Below are 26,436 nucleotides of genomic sequence, written 5' to 3'. Positions count from 1 at the left end.
GAGCGGTTAACAGGTCAAAATGTAGCATCGTGTTAAGTGTAATAAACCAAAAGTACAGTTCCTGCTCTCAAAATTAAAGACGTAGACTACATGCAACTTACACCCACCCCCAAACAGCAGATAATCAAATTCTTCATAGCAAAGGCCAATAGAAGAGAGCAAAATAAACCTGCTTCCCCTCACCTTCCTGCTATAGACAGGGCAAGGGAGGGAAGAGAGACAAACACTCGGTATATCCTGGATAGGGAAATATATTTGCTTCAGAGAATGTCTCCCCTATCTCCCCACACCCTAAAATAAGACAGGGAAAACTAACCGTCATAAACGTAACTAGCTGAAGCTAAAAAAACCCAGATCTCTTCTCATCTGGAACCAGCATCACAGAGCTAACATGGTACCCCCAAAAAGTGCATCTTTAGAAAAAAACCAAAAACAAAACAAAACAAAGAAGGTTGGGGTGATGATGGCAGAGGAAGCGAGGGGGAGGCAGCCTGGGAAGAGCTAATTTCCCCGGAAAGCACTCTGTGCGGCTGAGGAGGCCGCCCCAGCGGCTGCGTTCTGGAAGCTCCTGTTGCTGAGGATGCCTTGGGAAAACTCCTCCTGGGCCCTTTGGAAACTGGCTCCCGTGCGCCGATACAGAGAATGCACCTGGGAAACAGAAAAAGAGGGAAAAAAACCCCAAAACGATCAGCATGTAGTTGTGGACTTGCTGCACACACCTCGCTTGCCAGCTTGTTTTTCCCTTGGTTTCATCACTAAGCAGCTCAAGACCACGGGCTGGAGCCACGGGCTCCATCTCACCCAGTGTGTGATGCTGCACATTTCAGGAGATCCTAATTTGTTGTAAAATGTGGAGCGCTCAGCAAAACAGCTGGGATTAGGCAAAAACTCCTCTCCTCGCACCCCCAGCATTAACCTTGACCTTTACAGACAGGCACAGCGCAGGACCTGGCACTGCAAGCATCAGGTACTTGGCTTCAAGATACGATTTAGGAGAAAAGTAGGAGGAAGCAACAGCTCAGTCTGTCCTTGCCTTCCCCAAAGCTACACTTCTGCAGTGAACTGCAGGAAAGAACGTTCATGCGGTCGATCAGGAGGAAGGGGAGCTTGTGTTTGAGGTCCCTCATGCTCACAGCCCATGGTGTGCCTTACTGAAGCGTCCATGCCTCCTGTTCCCTTCCAAAAGGCCACATTCCCCCTGCAATCCCTCTTAGCATTCAAACAACTTGGGACCGATGCAGGAAACATGAGCAAAAAAATGCTTTTATTAAAACTCTTGACCTGACAGTGCCCCGATTCCATCTTCCAAAGCAAACGAATCCCCAGAGGGATAAGAGGAGGTGGAGTCCCCCAGACACCCCTGACCCGCAGATCTCGCCTCGTCTCCCAGCCGCTCACCTGCTTCAGGAGGAAGAGCGAGAGAACGGCGCATAGCGTGAAGAATCCTGCCACCACCATCATGATCACGGCCACGGCCAGGTTCCCGCGCAGCTCCGACAGCGCCGCGATCCATCCGCTGCGAAAGAGAAGAGAACAGGGTGAGCTTTGGGTTCACAGGAGGAGGTGAAGCACCCACAGATGCGCAAGAGCCTTTGGGGGAAGGTTCCAGGGAAGCACAACCCCAAACGGGGGAAACAGGGACCCAGAGCTCATCCCAGCACTTGATTTGGGGCCAGAATTTCCATTCTTGTTGTAAATGAAGTCATTCCCACGAACATCTTATCGAAATTCAGCCAAGTAGTGTAAAGATAGGCTGGCACCCCAAAATTGGAAGAGGTCAGCTGGCAGATCTGGAGCCTAGAAACTACCCATCACCATGACAGCCCTGCCTGGCCAGGGATGTAAGTGTTGGGATGGGGAGGAAGAGCAAGGAAGGGCTAAAGTTAGGAGAAAACTGGCAGTTGTTGAAGGGACGGGGCAGGAACGATGCTGGGAGTTATCTGTGCTTGGCTGTGGGTGAGAATACCAAGGTGCCTCATAGCAAGTGATAGGATAAGAGGAAATGGCCTCAAGTTGCACCAGGGGAGGTTGAGGTTGGATCTGGGGAACAATTTCTTCCCCAAAGGGCTGTGGGGCATTGGAACAGGCTGCCCAGGGCAGTGTTGGGGTCACCAGCCCTGGAGGGTTGGACAGATGGAGATGAGGTTCTCAGGGACATGGGGCAGTGACAGGGGTGGGGTAACAGTTGGACTTCATCTCAAGGGTCTCTTCCAACCAAAGTGATTCTATGACTGTACGAAAAGACCCTCCACAGTGCTGAAGAAAGGAATCTCTGCAATTGGCTAAGCCAAGCAAGCCTTGTGCTGCCAGGACAGAGGGGATGCAGCGAGTCCAACCATCCCATCCAATGTGCTGCGCAACTTCTTGCTCATCACAAGGAAGCAGAAAGGCACATCAGGCGCTACAGCCAAAAATAAACATGCTGTCTGGCTTGAGGAAATGTAGCAGAAAACTCAGCACACGCTCTCCGAAGTCAAAATAAAACCGGGAGCGGCCCCTCCCTGTGTCCCATGACTAAGGCAGCACCAGTTGGCAGGGGAGGGAACACAGGGACAGCTTTGCCCAGGAGCTGGTTCTGCAGGCAGTGGGCAAAAATAGACAGCAATTTCACTGTGCTCATCACCTGAAGGCTGCCCCTCCAGAGGAAAACCGCTCGCTGTTAACCTTTCCACCCTTCACAGCAACTTGGGGATCTGATCAGTAGCCAAGGCAGCAAGGCAAAAAGCAAGCTGGTACTTTCACTGCAGGGACAAGAGCCGCTCCAGAAGCCCAGACTCACCCTTCCCTACAAAACCATCAAGAAAATGGGAGGATAAAAATGTCCTTTGCTCAGTTTTTGAAGCATGACCCACCAACAACCCGCTTAGAGAAATTCAGGAAGAGTTTGGGGACAGAATCAGGCTGCTGAGTTAAACCCTACCCAGACTCCAGGTCAGAGGCTACAGGTTCTATTGGGGATGGCTCCGTTTTAACACAAAGCAGTTGTGGTCAATGCTAGAGGCTCAGCATCAAGAAGGGGTAAATATTATACATATTAAGTGATTGGGAAGGCAGCAGAGGATGATTGCATTTACTCCTTTCAGCACCGGCCCGCAGCAGCAGTAGAAGTTCGTGCCTTTGCTGGGACTGGAGGACAGAGAGCCAGCCCAGCTGGGACCCACCTAAGCTGCATGGCAGGAGAGAGAGGAAAACCAGAGAAGGAACAGACAGCTGTCAGAAACGGAGCAGCAACGGACCCCAAAGCTTCTGACAGGCACAGCCCTGGTGACAAAAAGCATTCGTGCGAGGCTGCGACACGGCAGCCCGCCAAGCCAAGCTCACCTGTCTCCCCAGCCTGGAATACCGACAGCCTGGATGATGTAGATCGCTATTTGGCAGAAGAAGACGAAAAAGAAGACGAAGAAGCTGAAGGAGCTGTCAGACCTGCAGGAGAGAAGGCAGCAGGAATGAGACCTGGAGACACGATCCCCACGCAGAGTCCCTGCTCTAAGAGAATTTCAGGGAACCCCTTTCACCAGGGCAAAGCTGCTCAGGGGAGGTGATTTCAGGAGGAACTTGCACAGCAACACCGTTTACAACATACCCACTGAGTATCACCAAACCACCCCTCTGCCCAGCGCAAAACGGGGTGAGGGCAGCTTCCTTAACACACAGTGTGCTCAACGCATTAATGTACCAACCAGTTTATCAGAAATTAACAAAAAGTAGGACCCTATGATTGGCTAGGCTTGAATTGCAAGATGAGAAAGGACCACCATAAGCAAGTTCTATCAGATACTTGCAATAGGTTTAGGAACAAGTGGGTTTGATCTATTTAACAATGCAAAGAGCTGGAAAAATCCTGCAGGCAATATATGATGAGAACAGATAAACCCAAAGCTCCTCCCACTAAGAGATATTTGCCGTTTATAAAAGAAAACCATACTTGCCTGAAAGCCTTGTAAATTGGTCGGTACCAACAGAGAAAGGCACAAGGGGTGAATAAAACAAACCACAGGATCGAGAGACCAAAGTCTACTCCTCTATCGTTCTCAATCGTGAACCACGCCAGGCAAGCGAGCAGGTTTAGGAGCAGGGTAATCGAATGCACTGTTCGGGATGGGAGAGAGAAATAAAACATCAGCAAGTTTTTGGAAAACTCAGAATTCTCTTCCCTAATCTTCCACTGAACACGTGGAGCTTTCAGAAATCAAGACGACTTTGGGCCATCTAATTTCCTTCCCTTCCTTGAAAGGAAAACGGAGCTTAACCTATAGAACTTCAGCTCATCCTGTTGCTTGCAACCAACTCTTAAATCTTTTAAGAGCACCAAGCTTGACAAATATGATTGAGATTGTTTAGCATGCGATCTCTGAACTGTGTTATCCACTTTCTTTCAAAGTCTTGGGAGAGTTGTTCAAGTCCCCATGAAACATCAATAAATTTCTGTCATGAATGGCTATTCCCAAAGTATAAACTTGGAGTCCTTCACATTTGCCTTCATAAAAAAGGAAGAAGGACTTTATTTTACCCTTGCAGACAACACCGATGGAATTTACCGTAGGTCTAAGGTCAGCATCTGATACAGAATCTTCTTTGAAAGAGTTATTATTGCTGTTCAAGCCATTACTTACGCATCCACAAGTAATACAGCATCTTGCATATCCGCTGGTAGTCAGCTGGGATGTCTGCCGAAAAATCCTGATAAAAACACGGCTTGATCGGACACTTCTTGGGAAGAGGTGGCCAGTTGTTCTGCCTCGCTGCGGAAAAAAAAGACAGGAGCAGCTCTTCACTTGAAAGATTCATTTTCATGCCCCAATTTGCAAGCCACCATTCATATATATTGACATGAAAAGTCTGGAAGAGGCCCGGTCTTGGTGAGTAACTAGGTGTGAGCAGGGAGCACAGCAGAAATCAGCCCGGTTCGAGGATTTCCCTCGGTGGGAGGCAGAATTCCCCTGCGATGGCCAAAGGACCATCACAACCATCGCCACTCCGCACTGCAAAACCATATTAAGCCATTTAAAAATCAAGGTTGGGGAAAATACTGCTACAAAAAGCTTTACTGCTCTCAGTGAAAAGCCTTAACAAGGCAGCATGGCACAACAGCTCCAACAGAGATACAAAATTGGTGTTTGAAGAACTTAATGTGGCCAAATGTGGATGCCGAGAGCATGCTCGAGGGCAGAGACCCAGCAGAGCCAGTCCCCAGCATCTCATTTTCGAGTTTGTTTCCCACTTTGTCAGCTATGGGCTGACAGGTACAGTCGCAAGAGTGTTGGTGCGAAGGGCAAGAGGAAAGACACGCGGCTTGTAAAAAGCTGCGAATGCTTGGACAGGCTGAGCCCTCCTCAAATCCCGACAAGCCAAGCGAGCCAGGCTCCCCCAGGCACGGCCCTCGCTGCGGGGAGCAGTACTCACGGTTGATGCTGGCTGCGTTGCTCTGCAGTTCCCTCTCCTTCTTCTCCAACTCCGCTGCCTTCCTCTCTAACTCCGCCTGCTGCTGAAGCAGCCCAGCCTGCGCCGCTGCGGCCACAGCCTAAAGTAGAGCGAGAAAAGGTAAGTCCTGCCCTCACCCCGGCAGTGGCAACAGCGCCAGTGAACACACCAGACACCAAACTGGAAGGGAAGCAAAGGCAACTCGATAGAAAGGCTTGAGCACAACTGGAAAGCTGAACACCCACGGCTGAGCTGAAATATTTTGAAGCTTTTTGCCTTGCTTGCTGGAGGATGAAATCAAGATGAATGCAGAACTCCCTTAAGCTGCCTTCTGCACCTCTTAAGCACCTCTTCTGTTTGCTGTTCTGAGAACCGATCCTTTCTCCTTGCAGCCTTGGCTTCTCTGCTCTTTGCATGAGGTGGTCCCTGGCAGTCAGGTACTTGCTAGCCTGGCTGAGTTCATCTGCATTTATGCTCCTGGAACCGAGCGTGCCTGAGCAATCAGCAGAACTGAGCTCAAAGCATCAGCAGGACCCGTTTTGTTGTTCACAGAGGGAAGCCAGAGCACACAGGACACAGCAAAGCAAGCTCTGCCACCAGAGTGGCAGGGAATAGGCGTAAAAAGAATCACCTGCATGTACTCCCTGTAGAGATCTGCTTCGTGGGGCAGGTACAAATGCAAGTTTCAAAGATCACCTGCAGCTTCCCACAGCCAGCCCCAGAGAATCCTGCTCCCCTCCTACTCCCACAGCTCTCCAGAGACCCCCAGGAGCTCCCCACGCTCTCCAGCCCAGCTCTGGAGCTGCCGTACCTGGGGAGTGGGCTCCACGGACGTCTGCAGAACCGCCGGCTGCGAGTGGCCGGAGGGCTGCGTGGCTGGTGTCGTCCGTGCCGCATTTGTCTGTGCATAAATCACAAGCAAAAAGGCAAAAATGTTACATATTGCATCTTTTAGCAAAGAATTGTTTAAGGCTTCGTGCTACTAAAACAGAAAGCATCAGCAGGAAGGAACTCTGCATTTTCAAAAGTTTATTAGCTTCTTAATGCACCAGGGGAGTAGAACCTGAGGATGACAGGTATTAGGCAAAGGAGGAAATAAAAAAAGGGATTTTGATCAGTTGTTTGAACTGCAAGTGTTGCTTTACCCTGGTTTCCTGTTCTCCTTTTCCCACCTCACACACAGCAGCAGCCAGGAAACAAAAACAAGGCTCTTTGCAGCAATCCATCCATGATACCACCGCAGCACTTCAGCTCCCAGCCCAGAGCCCAAATAAATACTGATGTGTCCTGCCACGAAACATCTTCCCCTTCACATTTCATATACCTTACATTTCATATACGTTTACTGTGAGCCAGCAGCGAGTCTGAGAAAAGCTGTTCCACACGAGCAGCGAGCTCGGAGTTTCTCAGTGCTCCAGTGCAGGAGCAGTTGTTTGCAGCTTGTCACACACACCATGAGCTACACTGTCCATGGGGAAACCAGCCTCACTCTTTCTTTTAAGCTAGACCTACCAAGGGGCCTTCTACGCAGCTAAAAGCACCACCAAGACACCCAGTGCAAAGACACATGGCACGTACCAGCTGGGAGCTCTCGGAAAAGGGGTTGAATTCATCCAAACCGCTTTGGCTGGCGTTTGTGAGCTGTGTCACCGAGGGGTCCTGCAAGGAGACAGAGAGCAAAGACATCAGCAGTGTTCACGGGTCATCATCAGCTTGTACGTCACCTGCTCTGCCTGCCTGTCTGCCATCCCCTTGTTAGCTGGGAACGGGATGGGGTGAAACACACCCCTGTTGCAGGGGAATGGTTCTGGCTGGCAATTAACTTCAATAACCGAGGACGTAACTATCAGCCAGGCAAGATTTGTGGGCAGGAGTATTAATAATCTCCTGTTCAGCCAAGAAGTCCATCTGAAGGACTACAACATGCTTTCAGAAAGCCCTTTCTGCAGATTACAACCACTTACCTACAGCCAGTTATTCCTCATTTCCAAGGACATGGATTCATTACCCTGTGGTCAGATTTTCTGGACACCCAGGACCATCTGCCAAGCCTCCCTCGCCCCACAACATGAGTGAGGACTCACAGAGCACAGCAGAACCTCACAAAATGAGTGTCCAGGTACGATACAAGCCACATTTACCTGTACTTACAGCATCTCCCACTTGCCTCCACCAAATAGTCTGGTTATTAAAAAAAGGCGTTTTTGGCAGAGCTGCCGAGAGCCTTTTCTTCCCTCACCTGCAATGCACTTCACTATTTTCACCTCCTCTTTTATACACACTGGTTTCCATAAAAAGATTGCTCTTAGCCAGAGCTTGACCTCTGGAGCGCTTCTCTCCTCAGTTATTAAAGAACAAGGCACTTTTTGAACTCGGAAATCTACTGCGAGAATAGCCTGGCAACCCGATAGCGAGGTGTGAGCAAAAAAAGAAAACAAGAAAGAAAGAGTGGCTTTTTATCCCTCTCTCCCGCAGCAACCAGAGTGTTGAGCCCAGTCATTTCGATTTGGTGGTTAATGGGGTGAGAAGCAATCGAGGCGTGCAGAGCCCGCCCGGCACCGCACGCTGCAGAAACCTCCCTTGGCTGGTCCGGAACCCGCCGGAGCCGTTCCCGGGGTTTGAGCGCAGCCTGGTGCCCAGCACGGTGCCCACGGGACGGTTAATGAGTAACCGCGCAGCTCCTCGAGAGCCAGAGCTCCCCACGCAACAGGTCGTGCTCGTTTACGAATCACCCCCGGACCCAGGGATCTCAGACAAGGTGTCAGATGCTGCTGGATGAAGAAAAACTCCCCAGCTGTAAAAAAACACAAATGGGGAGCATCCATAGAACCGCCACACTGGAAACTGGAGCTGCAAGGAGTCAAAGTATGGGTTTTATTTCACTATTTACTCCTCCGGAGGCTTTAAAGAGTTTTGCAGACACACGGGCTGTCGACACAAGCTTAAAAGTCAGTCAACGCACGTTAGCGCGACACCCTTTAATCCAGCCCAGGTGAGGTCCCAGCCTGACTAAAGTCCAGCAGAAGACGAGTGCACAAGGAAGAGAAACGTCCTTAAAGGTATGAGAAAAGGAAAGCAAAAAAAAAAAATTACTTAATTAGGCAGTATGGTTAAGGCAAGGCAGCTGAGCTCAGCTTAGCTTTCCTGCTATTGTGCAAGTGTGTCTAAAATAGACAAGGAGGGAGTTTGCAGCAAAGCTGAAGTGTGTTTGGACACGTGTCTCTGTGCCCTGGATGGGGCAAGGAGGAAAGCAGCAGCTGTAAAACCGAGGGCGATACAGAGGCATCCGTTCCGCAAGCCCGGACTGACAGCAAGGAGGGGAAACTGAATGAGAAATTGCCCACAAATATCACATTTTACAGCTTGTGCTCTTAAGTCAGTGATTCTTTTTCTTTCTGTTCCCACAGGTTAAATCAACAAAACGAGATGCCTCTCTAGACGTGATCAAGGTCAGAGGATTCAAACAAGAATCACCTGGAACTTAATATCTAATTGGAATCAGCTGGGACTTAATTTCTAAATATCCCAGTAAGTGCCCCAAATCCTGCCAGTCCTGCAGGCAGCACTGCCTGGAAGATGCACAGAGAGAAACCTCAGGACTTTATTATCAATATCTCTAAAGAAGACGGAAGTTTCCAGCCCTGTCTGAAGCTTGCATCAAAGTTTTGGAGGTAGCTGCCACTTATAGGAGGTTAATGAATAAAGGCAGGCAGTTAATCATCTCTGGTTACAATAAGCAACAGAAAGAAGAGGCAGAGATATTTTTAACAAACCAGCTTACTTTACACCAAGCATATTGAACATCATGAAGCTGTCTCCTTAAAAGGCAAAGATTCCTAGTATCTCAAGATTTGCAGGGCACCAAGCACTATAATGGGATCCACAACAAGGAAATTCAACCCTGGGGGCTGTGCCCAGGATATAAAACCTGCCACAAACACCAGCTGTAGCTCCCAAGAGCCGTCACACAACCGCAGGGGCATCCACGGTGGAACGTACACTTGTGCTCATTACAAAGTAAGCCTGACATCACAGTCACCTGCTGTAAATAGCTTCCAATCTTTTTTGTTTAAACAGTGAGTAAAGTGCGAGCACAGCCCTGTTCAGTCAGATACCAGGGCAGCTAAAATGTGCATAAAGCAGAATATTTACTTCCTCAGTGCCAAAGTAATAAAGGAACAGTGACGGTATGCGTGAACCACTCTATATTACCCCCACAGAAGGAATATCACAGGAACATGGTCATCCAAACCCCAAGATGCATAAGAACACCTTAATTTGAAAGTGAGAGAGAGAAAGAATTTTCTTCCTTCTGATTTCGCTTTGATTCCTCAAAACACTGAGCCCCACCTACAAACAGCTTCGCTTTGGCTTGGCTGTGAAACCAGGGGTCAGGAAATCCTGCAGATCCCGTCCCAGGCACGCAGCGAGGGTCCAGCCGCTCTCTGACGAACACCGAAGCCAAACGCTCATTTTCTCTCCATCTCCACACAAGTCAGGTCCCAGAGGCCATTCCAACCATCTCCCCGTGCTCCCCATCACAGGGGTCAATCCCACAGAGGAGACGCTTCCGACAACCTCAAAGGCTCTGGCCGCTAAAAACCACGGCCAAAGGATGTGCTTGGTCTCATAGGCTGGGTTTTAAGAGCCAGCACTACGACACGTTAAAACCAGACCCACCAGAGCCCAGCAGCCAGACAGACCCCCACGTAGGACAGCCAGGAGAGGTTTCAGGCTGGATTATTTTTAATATTTCCACAACTCAAGCACCGTTTTGGCATCCAGTGAGGCAGGGGCTGCGTGCTGGTGCCGAACCCCGCTCCCCAGAGCCTGGGGGGACGAGGGGCGATGGGGCTGAGGGCACGGGTGAAGTGGGACCCTCCCCGAAGGGAAAGGGGAGAAACGGGGGGCAGGAAAGACCACCATCTGGGTCGCACCGTCCCCATGGAGGGGGCGTGGGGACCCCCGGGGACCCCCCGGCCCAAGGGACTCGGGGGTCCCAGCCCCAACACGCCCCCCCTAACCCCGCCTCCTCGTTCTGATTGGCCACAGCGCGGAGGAGTGGTGCCGCCATTGGCCACCGACACTTCACTCAACGCCACGTCTCGGCGGCGATAGAGGAGGGAGGGTCGAGGAGGGAAGGCCGGGGAGGAAGGGGCCGCCCGGTCCCGGTGCCTACCTGGAAGGGGTTGATGTCCACCGGGTCGGCGAACGGGTTGGTGTCGAAGCCCGACATGGGCGCGGTCCCGGCTGCTCCGCTCCGCGCTGCCGCCGCGCCAGGCACTTCCGGGGCAGCCGCGGCGTCTGCGCCGCCAGCCACGTGATCTGACTCGCGGGGCTGGGCCACGTGACGTCACAACGCCGGGCAGCGCTTATAGGCGCCGTTAACCCTATAGGCGCCGTTAACCCTTTGGACGCGGTTAGCCCTATAGGTGCGGTTAACCCTATAGGCGCCGTTAACCCTATGGGTGCGGTTAACCGTATTGGTGCGGTTAACCCTATAGGCGCGGCCGCGCTCTACAGGGTTCACCTATAGAGAGACCTATGGAGGAGTGGAGGAGGGGTAGGCTCTTCAGGGGGTGTCCTTATAGGGCCTATAACCTGTCACCTACAGCCTGTCTCCTATAGAACGTCGCCAATATCAAGCCACCTGTAGCACAACCCCTGTGGAATACCCTCTATAGCGGCCTCTATAGCCCCCCCACAGCCCACGCAGAGGTCCGAGCGAGCGGGCAGCGCCGGTGCTCCGGCCGCTATAGAGTGCGCCCCCCCCCATGACCACTATAGGGTGCGCGTACGGCGCTGCCCCGCCCAGCCCGGCCCGGGGAGGCGGTGCCGCCGCCGTGGGACTACGGCTCCCGGCCTGCCCTGCCGTGCCGTGCCATGGCGGAGATCCGCGGTGAGCGCGGCCCGGAGGGCGGCGGGGACACCCCGGGGGACGCGGGGCTGTCCCTGTGGCGGGGCGCCCCGGGAGGTGGGGACACGCGGGCGGGCGGGTCACCCCCGCGGCCGTGGGCGGAGGCGCCGCGCCGCCCGCCCGCAGCAGGAGACCCTCCATATGATGATTTAGACACCCCCCGCACCCCAAAATACAAAGCCCGTGTTGCCCTGACCACCTCGCACCCCACACTGGGGGACTTGGGGCTGCCCGGGAGGGTTGGGGGGCAGAGGGTTGTTAGTGCCCCGTAACGCTGGGTTCCCCGCAGTGTTCCCGCTGTCCTGCGCCGCGCAGAGCTACTCCTGGGGCAAGCTGGGGCTGGACAGCGAGGTGGCCCAGCTGCTGGCCAGCGGCGACCCCCTGGTCCAGATCCAGCCTGACCGGCCCTACGCAGAGGTGAGTGTCCATCCTGGCTGTGTGTCTGGCCTGGCTGCGTGTCCGTCCCAACCCACACGGTTCTCACCATCCTGGTGCTGGGAGGGGTGCAGGTCCCCTGCCCGTCCCCTATAGCTCTGGGAGCAGGAGAGGAGCCCGGCGTGACTCAGCCCCCCAGGGACATCGCTTGGCCACATTCATCGCCAAACAACCTGGAGAAAAGTTGTCTGTCAGCTTGTGGGTCCATCTGTCTGTCTGTCTCCCCCAGTTGTGGATGGGCGCGCACCCTCGGGGTGATGCCCTCATCCGGGATAACCGCATCCCCCAAAAGACGCTGGGCCAGTGGATTGCCGACAACCCCGCCTGCCTGGGAGCCAAGGTGAAGGACACCTTCCAGGGCTGCCTGCCCTTCCTCTTCAAGGTGCTGTCTGTCAACACCGCCCTCTCCATCCAGGCGCACCCCAACAAGGTAAGGGGACCCCCGGCGGGGGCAGCCTTGGCTGGACCCCTTGCCCCTGGGGAGGTGACCCAGCTTCTCTGCCCCCTCTCCAGGAGCTGGCGGCGAAGCTGCATGCCCAGTTCCCCGAGCACTACCCCGACACAAACCACAAGCCTGAAATGGCCATCGCGCTCACCCCCTTTGAGGGCTTGTGCGGCTTTCGGCCGGTGGAGGAGATCGTCTGCTTCCTCCAAAGTAAGGACGGCAAGGGGGGCGATCACGAGGAGGGCCCCAGTGCCACCTTCCCTCCCTGTGGTGTGTTTGGGGTGGGGATGGTGGCTTTGGTGCCTCAGGCTGGGGGTGCTGGCCTCCCTGGTGGTGGCAGGCACTGGGGGTGACTTGTGCTGTCCCCCCCGGGCAGCCATCCCAGAGCTGCGGGCGCTGATCGGGGAGGTGGCGGCGGAGCAGCTGGAGCGCAGCGGGAGCGACGACCCCCGCGGCGTCTCGGCCGCCCTCCGTGTCTGCTTCACCCGCCTGATGAAGAGCGAGAAGTTGTTCTTCGTTGACCAGCTGAACATGCTGGTGAAGAGGATCTCCCAGGAAGGTGGGTCCTCCCCACCCGCCGCAGCCCCCCAGCGCAGTTTGAGGGGGGCTGCGTTAAGGGGAGGGGATGGGGCAACCCCAGCTTTGCACGTGCTCTGCCCATGCAGCAGCGGAAGGGAAGGACACGTCGGGGAGCAATGGGGACCTGCTGCTGCGGCTGCACTCCCAGTACCCAGGGGACATCGGCTGCTTCACCATTTATTTCCTCAACCTGGTGCGGCTGGAGCCGGGGGAGGCCATGTTCCTGGGGGCCAACGAGCCCCACGCCTACCTGCACGGAGGTGAGCGTCACAGCGGGCTGTCCTCACCCAGGACCCCACAGGGACTGTCCCCCAGGGTGGCCACGGTCTCCTGCACAAGGTTAGACCCCCCCAGGATGTGGGAGAGGGCTGGAGGGGTGCTGACAGCGCTGCCTGGTCCCTGCAGACTGCGTGGAGTGCATGGCGTGCTCGGATAACACGGTGCGTGCTGGGCTTACCCCCAAATTCATCGACGTCCTCACCTTGTGCGAGATGCTCAACTACACGCCGGCACCCAGCAGCTCCAAGATCTTCCCGGCTGCGCAGAGCCCGCTCGACCCCTGCGTCTACCTCTACGACCCCCCTGTGCCAGACTTCGCCATCATGAGGATAGAGGTGAGTGGTGACAGGGGACACCAGCTTTTTCCCCATCTTGTGGTAGAACATCTTGGGTTTTGGGAGGCTTTTCTTGCTTGGGTTTGCTCACCTGTGTAGCTGGTGCCCCAGGGAGGATGGAGGGATGCTTGGGGATGCTGGTGGCACCCCTGAGCAGCACTGCAGGATCCTCTCCCTCACCTGTCCCCTGCCTACAGCTCGGGGACACTCGCGCCATGGTCACCCTTTCCATTGCAGATCCCCGCCTCGATCAAGCTGTACCTCGTCTCCGCCGTGGACTCCGCCAGCATCTTGCTGGTCATCCAAGGGACAGCCGTGGGTACCTCCACGGCCGCAGCATCCGAAATGGCCCTACAGCGTGGCTCCGTGCTCTTCATCTCTGCCAACGAGAGCATCTCCCTCCAGCTCTCCTCGCCCGACGGGATGCTGCTCTTCCGAGCCTGCTGTCTCCTCTGAGCAGGACCCGGGACGCTTCCCCCAGCACTCCATGTTTGAGTAGATAGAAACTGGCCGGGGTAAAGCCATCTCACTTGGAAGTTTCCCCTCCGTCTATTAAACCCCCCCCCAAACAGCCCCCACCTGATGTGTAGAGAGCAATTCCACAAATCAACTCCTTGGATGTGGCACAGAGCAGAGTGGGCAGAGGAAAAGCATCTCCCCTCACAGCTCGGTAGCCAGGTCCCTGCAGCATCATCCCCTCTGGGTGCTGCTAATGCCACATGGCAACTCCTTTTATTATTTTTCAACACCCTTCCTTCTTGCCGAGAAGCAGCAGGGAGGCCCAAGGTCTGCACCCTGCGTCTGGAGCATCTCTGACTTCCAGGAGCTGCTGCTCCCTCCTGCGGATGTGACGCTGAGGTTTGCTGCTGCTCTCGGGTGCCTGGTGGGCTCTTTCTGAGCCATATCACCCCTTCCTCGGCTGTAAAAGGGGGCTGCGTGGTGGGGTGATGGAGCTGGAGAGCCTCCAGTGCTGTGAATAAAGTGGTGACTTTGTCTTCAGCGCAGGGAAATGTGGTGTGAGGAGAGGCTGTGATGCTTGCAGGGCTCAGGGACTGGAGCTGTGGCATCTCAGGATAAAATGGGATGAGGGAGACCAGATTGTTCAAAAAATGTGCCAGTATGGACAAGGAGCTCTCACGAGCGGGGCTCAGCCCCCTGCCACAGCACCAATACACAATCCGAGTAATGAGATCCAGTTTATTGAGTGCTCCCTTCAACACAGAAAATACAAAAAAGAACCAAAACAGTTCAGGTGTCTAGACATGAAATATTTAAATAAGGTTTCTGTATAAGAAGCTGATTGTCCTCTATGTAGTAGAGCAGGACCATGACTTAAGGCAGCTTTGAAGGTTCACAGCAGGAAGACTCCCTGGCCACCCCACATCTGCACCGAGACCCGTGTGGAGCCGGCACAGGGGTCTGTGCTGCCCCTCGCCTGCTTCAGAGCAGCTTTGGGGAGAACTGGAACAAGCCATTGGCTCCAAACCCAGAACCCTCAGACATAACAGGTCCCTTGAGAGGCAGAAAGCGCGGAGCTCCCAGCCCCTTGGGTTGCCCCCATCTTCACCAGAGCTGCAATCTTTGGTTCAGATGAGCCCAGGCTTTGGGAGGAGGAAACCCCACTGCAATTAATTGCAAGCAGCACGAGACCGGTAAACTAAGCAGCTCTCTGCCAGCCCACCCCAACCTCGCTGGCTTGGCCTCAGCCAGCTGGAGAAGAGGGGCAACTAAAGCTAAAATAAATAGAAAAGGGGTCTCAGGGCTTCCCAGCCCCATCCCACACCACAGGATACGACCCCACCATCCACCATCCCTTCACAGGGAGGGCTGATCCTCGAGGTGGCTGGTTAAATGAGGAAAAGAGGAGGTAAGGCAAACCCAAGAGCATTTGCTGCTGCACCTCCCAATTCCTTCCCTTTATAGCCCACAGAGGTGCCGGGCTCTGCCTCTCCTCCCTCCCACCCCAGCCAGTTCCATCCAGGCCACCTCAATATCACCATGCCACCTCTCCCTGATATTGCTGAGTGTAAGGAAAAGTCCTCTGGGGTTGTTTGGTTGGTGCTGCTCACCACGAGTGACATTGCAGCATCATTCAGTCCTTGTGTCCCCGTCACGGCGTGGGACGCGGACACCAACAGCCACCCCATGGGACAAAGAAAGTGCTGGCTTGTGACCTGTTCTTGCACGGCCCTGGCTGAGCGGCGTCTACTGGATCACGCAGGAGAGATTTTCTCCGAAACAACAGGGGCAAGAAGAGGAGGCGACGGGTTTCGGGGGGATGAGATCCAGATCTTCATCGTCGGGGACCTCGTCGAGGTGGTACCCGTCCTGCAATAGCTGCCGGCTCAGGTCCTGGTTCACCTGCTGGGGGGGGAACAAAGGAGGCGGAGTTGGTTAAAATTAGTCCCAGTTCAGTTAAAATGTAGGTCTTGCAAAGGGTAGGGCTGCGAGCAAGAAGGGCATCGCATCCTCCCTCCAGTGCCTTTGCACAGGGAGAAGCAGCACAACCCAACCAGAGAAGACTAAAGCAAAAGACCAAAGCAGTTTTCCTGGGCTGCAGCACCCCAACACACACCCCATGCACCCCAAAACACACCCCATGCACCCCAAAACACCCTGCAGGCTGCGACCCCTTGGCAGGACAGAGCTCCACTGCAGGGTGTGGGGGGAAACGATGCTTTAGATGCAAAAGGTAAAGCACTGACAGCCAGCTGGGGCTTGCAAAAGGGAGATTTATGCATGGCTTAAATGCATGTCTACATCAGGCAGCAGTTTGCAAAGCAGAGCTCTGCGAGATGGACACGCACATACACACCCCATAGGGTGATGCTTCATTTCAGCCCCTATATGGACCCCGACGTAACGGGGACGAGGGAACCTGGTGGGGACCGCGCTGTCAGGATGAAACCCCTGGACTTGCCTCGGCCGAGGAGTAGCCTGAGGAACATCTGGATCCCAGCTCCCCGTCACTGAGAAAACAAGGAAACGGTCAGAGCCAGCTGGGAAGCAGAGTCTTTGCTTGGGATGCAGACAAGGGAATCTCGGCGGGGGAAACGGGGAGCCAGCAGCGTAACCCCAAGGGATTTGTTAAATTGGGCACAACTTGGAACAAGAGGAGTGTTTTGCTGCTGAGAGGTGCCCAGTGCAGTCGGGGATGCTCTACAAGGCAAATCAGTCCCCACGAAGAGCCAAAATCCTGGGATACTCGCCCGCTCCCCACCTGTCCGAGTCAAGGGAGACCAAGTTCTCATCCGCCGCCTGGCTGAGCGCCGTGTAGCCCTTGTTAAACTTCACCGACCTGCAGGAAGGCAGAAGAGTGAGCTCGCAGCAGACATTTTTGGTGTGAAAATGCAGGCACAAAGCTGATGGACTGAGGAGCCAGGGCAGAAATCCCTGTCCCAAATGTCCCTATCCACCCAGGCGTTGTCCAGGGCCACCACAACCTGAGAATAAACTCCATCCAAGCTCTAGGCTACCTGATTAAATCCTTAACACCAAAACCAAGAAACAGCAGTGTGACCCCTGCTAGAGCAACTCATAACTTTTGCAGGGGAAGAGCTTTCTCTTACTATTTGATTCCATATCAGATGCTTGCTGGCCGGAACAGAGCCAGCAGACTAAGGTCTCAAAGTCACTTTTCAATCCCCTGAGTTCGCCCAGAGTGTGGAAAACAAAACAAACCAAAACAAAGAACAACATTTTGGGAGAAAAAGAAATGGGATCAGACCTCTTTGGTGCCGGCTTCGGCTGGTGCGGCGCGGGTCCCCCCAGCAGCCCCTGTCTCCGCAGCGCTGTCCTCGCCAGCTCGCGCTGCCGCTCTGCAAACCAAGCACACGGGCAGAGCTACAAACACCCAAGGGTTGTTTTATTCTTTTGGGGGGGGGCATTGCAGGTGGGTCCTTGGGAGAGCACGGGGGCATTGCAGTACTTTCCATAGGCAGCGCTTTCCATAGGCAGCGGCTGCCGGTTTTTAAATGTGGTTTGTTTCTTTTTAAAAGGTTTTATCCCACCAAGGAACAGAGAGGCTTTCGGTCACTCCCGCGCTGGGCAGGGCGTGCATACGTCTCCCCAAACCCCAGCAGAGCCCCTGGGACAACACCAAGCGTCACTTACGGAGCTTGGCGTGAAGGGAGGGAGGCTTGTTCATGATGTACGGTCCCCTTTTCTCCACCGCATCCATCGGCTTGTTTGGCCTCTTGCTTTCAGCCCGAATCAGCTAGAAAAAAAAGAGGGAAAGAAGCAAATTTCGTAGCGCCTCTCTATGGGGATGAAGTCAAGCGGAGTCATCGCAGAGCATCTGGTCGTTCTTGGGAACTCAGTATCAGTTGGGCAATGTGCCACCACGTTGGCTTGGGGGGAAACCTCCTCCCCAGCCCAGTGCTGCAGCCGGAGGAGGGAGAGGAAAAGGAATAAGCAGATCTAATAGCAGCTGAAGGGATTATTTGGGAATGGTGAAGCTAAATTAAAAGCGCACATGGTGATCGGCAGTTTCCTTGCAAGCCTAACTCCAGTAACACTTGGGAGATGATGCAACAGGGGAGGTTTAACTAGCAGGTTCATAAAACAGAACATAAGGATACTTTAATTTCTCCACGGGTTTTAAGCCTTTCAAGCTTCTCCGCATGCAATGATGAAACCACATCATTAAAATTAAAGCAGTGTCACATAATCAGGTCTGAGAGTCAGGGCTTTATGGAAAAGCCTCCCCTTTCTGCAAAGTATTTATCTTCAAGGAGACCTGGAACTGCTGAATGGAAATGGGCAGAAAAACCAGTTCTACAAATACAATAACTAATAAATAAAATAGAGGAACAGTCAGAAAATGAGCAAATGAGCAGAGAGTTGGTGCAGGAGGGACAGGGAATTAAAGGAAGCAGATAATGAAGAAACAAGGCAGAGGACCTGGGGTGGTGATCAGAGCACAACCAGGATTAGCATCAGTGTCCTAAACCAGAATTAGCAGGACAGAGCCTTACAGACAGGAATAACCGTGCACAGGGAGCTGGGGCTGCCCGAGCCAGCGGGATTAACCGCGCAGGCAGCAAACTTCTGCCCACGTCCCCGCACCCATGTGTGCTGTACCTCCCTATACAGCCCCTGCGCCCCTGTGTGCTGTACCTCCCTATACAGCCCCTGCGCCCCTGTGTGCTGTACCTCCCTATACAGCCCCTGCACCCGTGTGTGCTGTACCTCCCTATACAGCCCCTGCACCTGTGTGTGCTGTACCTCCCCCTATACAGCCCCTGCGCCTCTGTGTGCTGTACCTCTCTATACAGCCCCTGCACCCATGTGTGCTGTACCTCCCTATACAGCCCCTGCGCCCCTGTGTGCTGTACCTCCCTATACAGCCCCTGCACCCGTGTGTGCTGTACCTCCCTATACAGCCCCTGCAGCCGTGTGTGTGCTGTACCTCCCTATAAAGCCCCTGCACCTGTATGTGCTGTACCTCCCTATACAGCCCCTGCGCCCCTGTGTGTGCTGTACCTCCCTATACAGCTCCTGCGCCCCTGTGTGCTGTACCTCCCTATACAGCCCCTGCAGCCGTGTGTGTGCTGTACCTCCCTATACAGCCCCTGCACCTGTGTGTGCTGTACCTCCCTATACAGCCTCTGCAGCCGTGTGTGTGCTGTACCTTCCTATACAGCCCCTGCACCTGTGTGTGCTGTACCTCCCTATACAGCCCCTGCATGTGCTCTGCCCCATACTGCTCCTCTGTGCATATGCCCCGGCCGTATATCGCCTATGTACATACTGCTCCACACACATACCCAGCCCTATACTGCCTGTGTACATACCCCACACACATACTCAGCCCTATATTCCCTATGTACCTACCCCATACTGCCCCACACACTTATTCAGCCCTATACTGCCTACGTACATATCCCATACAGCCCCACACACATACCCAGCCCTATAGCCCCTATGTACATACCCTATACTGCCCCAGACACGTACCCAGCCCTACACCGCCTATGCACATACCCCATACTGCCCCATACCATCCCCCATGCACACATCCTGTGCTGCCCCACGCACACAGCTCTGCCCCACACCCCGCACGTACCCCCGTGCCCCGCCGCCCGCCCTGAGCGCTCCCGGCTCCGCCGCCCGTCGCCATGGCCGCCGCTGCCCCGCCCCCGCCGTGGCCGTCCGCCAATGGCAGCGCGCAGCGGCGGAGCCCCAGCCAATGGGAGATGGGGAAGTGGCGCGGCCCTCCGCCGCGCATGCGGAGTGTGGCCCCCGGGAGCGGGCGGGGACGCAGGGATAGTGGGACATGGGACATCCCACCTCGCCCCTTCTGTGAGCCCACCGCGCAATGCGGAGCCACTTCCCTGCCTCAACTCCTCTTGGTTATGTTTGCTTTCTGTTTTAATTTCCTTCTAAATTTCAGTAAAGGGATTTCCCCTTTTTTGCCAAAAAAAACCCTGCTTGCACCAGAATGAGGTGGCAAACAGGCTCGCTGAAGCAACATCTACCCCAGAACAGACGCCCAGCCTGCACGGGCCCCATGGCAAGCGCAGCCCTTGTGGACAGGAGCCACCTCAGCAGCTTCATTAAGCCCTGACTTCATCACAGGGAAATTCCTCCTCCCAGGGCAGGGAGAGTTTTGCGAGTCCTTGTTCTCCTTGTCCTCAAATCTGTGCATGCAAGACGGTCACCATTGCCCCATAAAAGCACACACAAAAATAATCACACAAGCCACTGCAACCACATCAGTCAAACCGGTTTTTCCTTTATTAGGTCCAACGCCACACCATGTACATTGTGACTCAATAAAGGAAGAAGTTCTCTCAAATAAGGTAATATTTTAACATTTGTGTCTCCAGGCGACTGTGTACAATCAGGTAGCATCAGTAAAATGCTCGAGTAATGCACCTGGAACAGAAAAGAACAGAAAAGCCATTAAAACAGCCCATTACCCCCACAAAGTTTCCATCAAGCCTCCAGTGTGTTATTTTCATTGCTTTTACACTCAAAGCCCAATTTAACCCTGCGCAGCTTCCAAATTTGCAGTCTGACACCTGATAGCTCTATTCTAAGCATAATATTAAAAAAAGAAAAAGGCTGGAATATGACACTGGCCATCTCCTGAAAGAACTAAGTTAAGAGACTGTACATAACCTGACTTCCATTAGGATTTTTATTTAGGGCTTCATTTTAGTCTGGGATTATAGCATATCAGGTCTCACTTATACTTCATGACACATCCTCATTAACCAGAGAAGCTGGTAACAACCCTTTCATGCGCTGCAGTTCATGCAAGAGCCTGGTATTTATGATGTAAATGCCTTATTTATTGCTTTTTCCGAGTTTAGGAAGTACTCAGAAGTTCAGCTCTAAAAAGACAATAAAACGTGGCTTTCCGAGGCTTCTGAAAGTATCTATGGAAGCTCTTCAGTATTTCGCGCAGTTAAGCTCTGGTTGGGCTGCAGCTGATCTGTTCATTCTGGAAGCAAGGGGCCCTCCAAATTAGCGTTTAATTACAGAAAAAGACATTTCCGTGAGGTTTGGTATGGTTGCCAACCACCATATTTCTTCCCGAGCAACTGCACTGGGCGGTGCCTGCATCCCTTACCGATAGTTTATGCTTTGTCCAGGCCCAGTTCCTCTGGAGTGGAGATGCCCAGTTCACTCAAGGTTGGTCTAAGTTCCTGGATAACGTAAGGGTAGATTTCCTTGTGAGGTCCTGCCTTGTCCTAGGTGAAAAGGAACGGTGTTATTTCAACAGCCGGCTGTTGTCAAGGTTCACCGCCCGTCGGCTGGGTGCCTGTTTGCAAAAGGGTCTGAACTGCCCTTCGCAGGATTTGCAGATTATTCTTAACACTTGGCACCTTTCCCCGCACTTCACCGATGTGACCCATGATGTGCGTGTCACACCACACAAAACTAAAGCCCGAGCCAAGCTCCTTGAACGAGGGAAGCTTTGCAAACCAGCCCCAAAACCGCTCACGTCTTTGGAAATGGAATGCAAATGATGTCTGATCAGTAAAAAGGGAAAAAAAACACCATAAAATCAGCTTTTGGGCAGACCTGGGAGAAAATTAAACTTGCTTGGAAATCAGGGGAAAAACACCATCCCTTGAGCTATATTTAGGTGGAGCTCCAGGAAGAGCACACATTTGTCCTCACGTTCTGACAAACTGGATTGTCCCCTAGCTGGGGGGGGACAAAAGGACAGAAAAGAAAAGATAAAGAGGTAAGGAAAACATGTGAAGATTCTTCCCTTGGTCTTACATCTCTAAAACAAGTGAAAGAGTTTCAGCTCTACAGAAGAATGCAGAAATAGCAAACTGAGAAGCAACTGCTTGTGGAGTAGAGTTTGAAGCAAGTGGATTTAACAGTCAGCGAAGACCTCTGTGCCAGTCCCCCTGTGCTGTGGCAAAAAAAAACAGGTTGAGGAGCGTAACTGTTGCTTCTAGGACTGAAATCTCCACCCATTTTAACTCCCTGATAAGTGAAAGCTGCACTTGGGGTTTCAAGGTGCTGGTTTAATGTTGGTTTTCAAGCCTATGCAGCTTCCCGAGGTACTACTCCCAGCCAGCTTGAAGAAGCCAGTGAGCTTACTTTGTTTAAGATACTCCTAGTAACGCATATTTAGAAATAACAAGGAAGAAAAATGAGACTTCCCCCTCAGACTAAACATCAGGAAATTAAAATATGGAAGTATGAATGTAATACTTGCGAAGCTGCGCTGGTGAGTACTTTGACCTCAAACCAATTATTTCAAGCCACCGAGCACGTGCTCACAGCAAAGCTATTGACTCTGGTGGCAGGAGACAGCGGGTTTCCCTCTGCACCGCTAAGAGTAAGCCAAGGAAAAGAAACCTCTTGCACTGCCGGTCTCTCAGCAACACAAACACAGCAGTTCTGCTCTGGGCTGCCGTCCCACTCACCTTTACAACTTCTAAGATGCGGACAGCGCTGGCAAAGTCGTTTAACCGTCTGCATGCCCTCAGGGCTGCATCGATGATTTTTGGTTCCGGAACCAGGTCATAACCCACCAGCGTGTTTATGCCTACGAAAAGAAGAAAACGCCAAGAGGAACTTGGCATCAGCTCATTGTGCTGTCAAAAGGCAGTTTCGTCCACGCTTCCAAAGTGTCTGCACCACAGCACACTGGCTATGGAACCATTAAGAAATCCAAATGACTTCATTCCTACAGGTGTAATGAAATTAGAACTCAAGCTGCTGTCTCTTCCCTTCCTCTCCTTTCCAAGGTAAGAGCCCAACGCATAAGTCATCCAGGTGATGCTGGAATGACCCCTCTGGCTGTTACGCAAACACGTTTATAAACCCTAATTGGGGTAGTTTAATAGAAGCTGGCAACTCCACAGCAAATAACAACTGAAGACAACCAGACAGACAATCCATGACGACTTATGGTCAAGCCATTAAACTGAAGTCCAAAGAAAAATGTGTGTGGTTATTCACTAAGCAACAATTGAGCTCAAATACACTTTCCTCGGAGCAAAGGTTTCTCTCCCTCCCACTCAGGTGTTAAAATACATATTCTGGGGCACTAAAATTTACAAAACCTGGACCCCCTCTGCCTTGTAATCCCCTCTCCCTCCTTCTGTGTGCACAGTGCTTTCCAGCCTGGGTATTTACAGGACTGCTTTCCTACACCAAACTCCCCGTTTTCACTATTTCTGCTCTTCACCAGCAAAGTAAAAATAAGTTATTTCTGTACACAAGCCTCTTACAAAGCAGTTCTATTTACTCCATGCTACTCTTCCCTTGTCATTCAACATACCTTTCCTGAGCTCCCAGGCATCGATATCTGGCTTGTTGAAATACGTCACCCAGCGAGCATCAAATTCTTCATCTGATTCTTGTGACCCATGAGAGTAGCAGCGGGCAGGCAGTACAGCTGAATGCAAAAAGAAAGGAAGAAACTTTGAAAAAAACAGAAAATAACTGCACTTTAGTCCTGACCAAGACACCAAAAGCCACAAAATATATATTTAACTCACTACAGTCTGGATAAGCATGGGATGAACAGATCTTATTCTATACCGGTTGATTCTTTTGTGGCAAAGCGTTATTTTCTGTTCTACATCAGACTTTCAAAGTGTTCACAGACCCTTTGGTAAGGGCAGGATTATTTAATGAGAGAGGGAAATGCAAGAGAAAAACATTCCATACAACCAGTCCTTCAGAGAAGTTTTCTGGGACCTCTGTTTCTGTAAGACACAGGAATTTTCACTCTGTCCAGAGCCAAGCAAGTCAGAAAAACCTAGTATAGATGTACTACATCAGACTCCTCGAAGTAGCATGATTGTTCTGTTCCCCGCATTCAACCCTTTGCTAAACCACAGGATGTGTCCGTGCGTGAGTGCAGAGGCATTCCTTCCAGAAATAAATCCCTATGTCCTTTAGTTATACTGTTATGCACCTCAGATGAATCCACTGGTTTACCCTGGACTGACTTCCTACTCCTGAAACTGCTCCCTAACTGATCTTGTAATCCAGGAAAAGCAGATTTCTCAACCAACAGACTCTGATGAATGACTCAATAGCAAAGGGTTGCAGGTCTTCGACTCCATCACAAGGTTGGAGCTGATGAGGGTTCGTTGCAAAGTGTTTTTAGGAATCTGTGCAAAACGACCTGTGCCCAAGTCTCTCAAGAGCACAAGGGACAAGAGCTACGACAAGCTGTTGAAGAGTTGAAGGAGTAAATAAAATTACTGCTGTCTCTGTATCTAATCAAGCTAAAACTCCTGGATTTAAGGGTCATAATCGCATTAATATTTTATAATTAATAAGGCACTAAAGTGGATTGTACTCCAACAGGCAAATAAGGCTGATGTGATTATAAACTCATTTCTTCCTTGTTTGATGTACATAATCAGGTAAGAGAAAAGTAAACAGCAAGCCAAGCCACAACGCTGATGTTCCTCTGCCGTTCTGTAGGGAGACTCCTCATTCCCTCTTCAGCTCCAAACCAGACCCTTGACCCTACTTTCTCCAACAAAACCCATGCCTGGCTGAGCTTCGAGCAAGAGCACTCCTGTAAATGCCCTATACCCATGCAGGGAGCGAGAGGACACTGCTAAAAACCCTCTGACACCACCTTTAAGTCAAAAAACCTAACATCTCTTTCCACTGAGGCCAAAACAAAACCATTCCCTTTAGTCTCAAACAAAGGAACAACTTGGTTAGAGTAGAAGGATCCTGAGAAGGTCACAAGAATTTGAACTCTGGATTTCCAGGAGGTGTTTTTCAATCGCTGCTGCGTTTCTTTACCACCTTTTCCCTGCTAATATTTACATTTCTATTCTGGACCGTGAGCCACCCCAGTGAAGCAGAAGCGCCACAGGAAGCCGCCGGTGCCTCACATTTCAGCGGGGTCCATCAAGGTCATGGCCATCACCACTTGCTGTTTGATTGCGGCAGTCAAACCACGCGTGTGGAGATTCCCAACTCAGCGAACGGGCAAAGGCCACGTACGTTTGCAGAGGCGCGTTTTCAAGACAACAAGCTTCAAGAGCCTGAGAAGCCTATAATCATCTAATACTACACAAACACGTGTTAAATCTTCCCTGTTAATGACCGCAGAAGAAAAACATCCATCAAGAGGTGCATCCGTTTACTGAAAAAGGCCAGACTAGCAATGACAAGCCCAGGGGTGTTATAGATCGTAAAAATTAAAGCCGCAGGGAGAAGAGCAGAGCGTGGGCTGTTCAGATGAACCCAGGGGGTTCGGTTTGCCGAAACGCGACCCTCGAGGGCAGCGACAGAGGCGAACGGAACGGGGTCAGATGTGTTAAATGGGGCTTTGTAAGACAAGACCTTGGAGAAGGGGAACACGAAACCCGGTCCTGAGCAAAGGGAAGCGAGGGCCAGGAGCCGCGGGGGGGACAAAAGAACCGCGAGCAGAGAATTTTAACAGACTTAAAAAAAAATAAAATACGTTTTTAAGAAGTATCTAAGGAATCCTGGCATGCAAACAGAGCGACCACCACTTATTAGTTTGCATTTATGAAAAAAATGCAGCAATGCGCTCTCTATGGCAACGGTTTAATTTACACATGCCGCAGAGAGGCAAATACAGGTCTCGGAGCCTTTTAAACGTGATCGCTGGCTGTTAATTAGCTACTAATTGAGCTGCACAGGCACCGGCTGCTCCGCAATCCCGGTGTTTGAGCTCTGGCCAGCATGTGCCGCACCGTCTATAGCTTATTTTTGTTCTTTTTCATATTAACCGGGGTGCTAAGAGGGAAAGCGAGCGCAGCCCGGGGGGAGGCCCGGTGCCTCCGGTGTCCCCGGTGCCGGTTGTGGAGGTCACCGGCGACCTCCGTCAATGTCACCTTTGCGGGAGGCCCGGGGAGGGCGCCGCCGGCGCCCGCTCCACCCCCCGGGATGGAACCCGTCCCCTCGGGATGCGGCGGGGCCGGTGGCACCGGGGGGGTCCCGGAGCGGCGGGGGGAGCGGCGGCCGGGCCCGGCGGAGGCGAGGCGCGCTAGGCCGCAGGCGCGGCCTGCCCTCGAGTGACGCCGCCGGGTCATTACAAGGACACGGCGCCACCGGCCGGGCCCCGCCGCCGAGCACCCCCGGGCCCGGGCCCCTCGGCTCCCAGCCGCCCTGGGGCGGGGTCGCGGCGGACGGGAAGGGGCGCGGGGCGGCCGCTCACCTGCGGGGCCGGCGGGGCGGCGGACGGCGGCGCGGAGGCCGGAGAGAGCGCAGCGGCGGAGGAGCGCGGCGGCAGCCTGCATGGCGGCGGGAGCGGCACCGGCGGCGGCACCGGGCACCGGACCGCGCGCTGCGGGCACGGACGGCGGGAGGGAGGGAGGCGGCAGCGGCTACGGCGGCGCCGCGGGGACACACGGCGTGAGGGCGGGAAGGCCGCAGGGGGCGGGGCCTGGCGCGGCAGCCGCGGGGCGGTGCCGGCCGCCATTTTGTGTCGGTTCGGGGCGGGCGGGGAGGCGTTAGCGGCCATGGCGGCGGCTGTGGGGCTGACGTGGGCTCTGTTCACTGTGGCCATAGTGTGAGCTCCCACCCGTGTCCCCTCGTGGATCGGG

At 53.1% G+C, this 26,436-nt stretch overlaps 4 protein-coding genes across 5 annotated transcripts; 1 reads left to right on the top strand and 3 right to left on the bottom strand.

Annotated features, from left to right (window-relative positions):
• Window positions 1-14: 14 nt before the first annotated feature.
• Window positions 15-10,754, bottom strand: SCAMP2 (secretory carrier membrane protein 2). The gene is made up of 9 exons (XM_065847712.2): window positions 10,601-10,754; window positions 7,000-7,080; window positions 6,233-6,322; window positions 5,404-5,521; window positions 4,614-4,742; window positions 3,930-4,089; window positions 3,322-3,423; window positions 1,399-1,516; window positions 15-648 (listed from the first exon to the last, which is right to left on the bottom strand). The coding sequence occupies exons 1-9, from the start codon at window positions 10,655-10,657 to the stop codon at window positions 502-504; spliced, it is 1,002 nt and encodes a 333-aa protein (XP_065703784.1). The 5' UTR covers window positions 10,658-10,754; the 3' UTR covers window positions 15-501.
• A 450-nt stretch (window positions 10,755-11,204) lies between these two features.
• Window positions 11,205-14,410, top strand: MPI (mannose phosphate isomerase). The gene is made up of 8 exons (XM_065847849.2): window positions 11,205-11,320; window positions 11,628-11,755; window positions 12,003-12,203; window positions 12,287-12,428; window positions 12,595-12,777; window positions 12,884-13,057; window positions 13,203-13,411; window positions 13,649-14,410. The coding sequence occupies exons 1-8, from the start codon at window positions 11,305-11,307 to the stop codon at window positions 13,865-13,867; spliced, it is 1,272 nt and encodes a 423-aa protein (XP_065703921.1). The 5' UTR covers window positions 11,205-11,304; the 3' UTR covers window positions 13,868-14,410.
• A 181-nt stretch (window positions 14,411-14,591) lies between these two features.
• On the bottom strand, window positions 14,592-19,547 carry FAM219B (family with sequence similarity 219 member B). 2 transcript variants are annotated; one of them, XM_065847850.2, is made up of 6 exons: window positions 19,479-19,547; window positions 17,525-17,627; window positions 17,139-17,229; window positions 16,632-16,709; window positions 16,332-16,380; window positions 14,592-15,775 (listed from the first exon to the last, which is right to left on the bottom strand). In XM_065847850.2, the coding sequence occupies exons 1-6, from the start codon at window positions 19,530-19,532 to the stop codon at window positions 15,617-15,619; spliced, it is 534 nt and encodes a 177-aa protein (XP_065703922.1). In that variant the 5' UTR covers window positions 19,533-19,547; the 3' UTR covers window positions 14,592-15,616. The 2 variants fall into 2 exon arrangements, with proteins under 2 accessions (XP_065703922.1, XP_071669856.1); XM_071813755.1 differs by having other exon boundaries at window positions 14,592-15,772.
• Window positions 19,548-20,127: 580 nt separating this feature from the next.
• Window positions 20,128-26,312, bottom strand: COX5A (cytochrome c oxidase subunit 5A). Its single transcript, XM_065847367.2, is given in 6 exon segments — window positions 20,128-20,290; window positions 20,991-21,111; window positions 22,309-22,430; window positions 23,169-23,285; window positions 26,049-26,205; window positions 26,208-26,312. Coding segments are annotated over 5 exon segments (615 nt in total). The 3' UTR covers window positions 20,128-20,290; window positions 20,991-20,997.
• Window positions 26,313-26,436: the final 124 nt, after the last annotated feature.

Source organism: Patagioenas fasciata, chromosome 12 (assembly GCF_037038585.1).
Source record: "Patagioenas fasciata isolate bPatFas1 chromosome 12, bPatFas1.hap1, whole genome shotgun sequence".
NCBI lineage: Eukaryota > Metazoa > Chordata > Aves > Columbiformes > Columbidae > Patagioenas > Patagioenas fasciata.
This window is presented reverse-complemented; position numbering and strand designations above follow the sequence as displayed.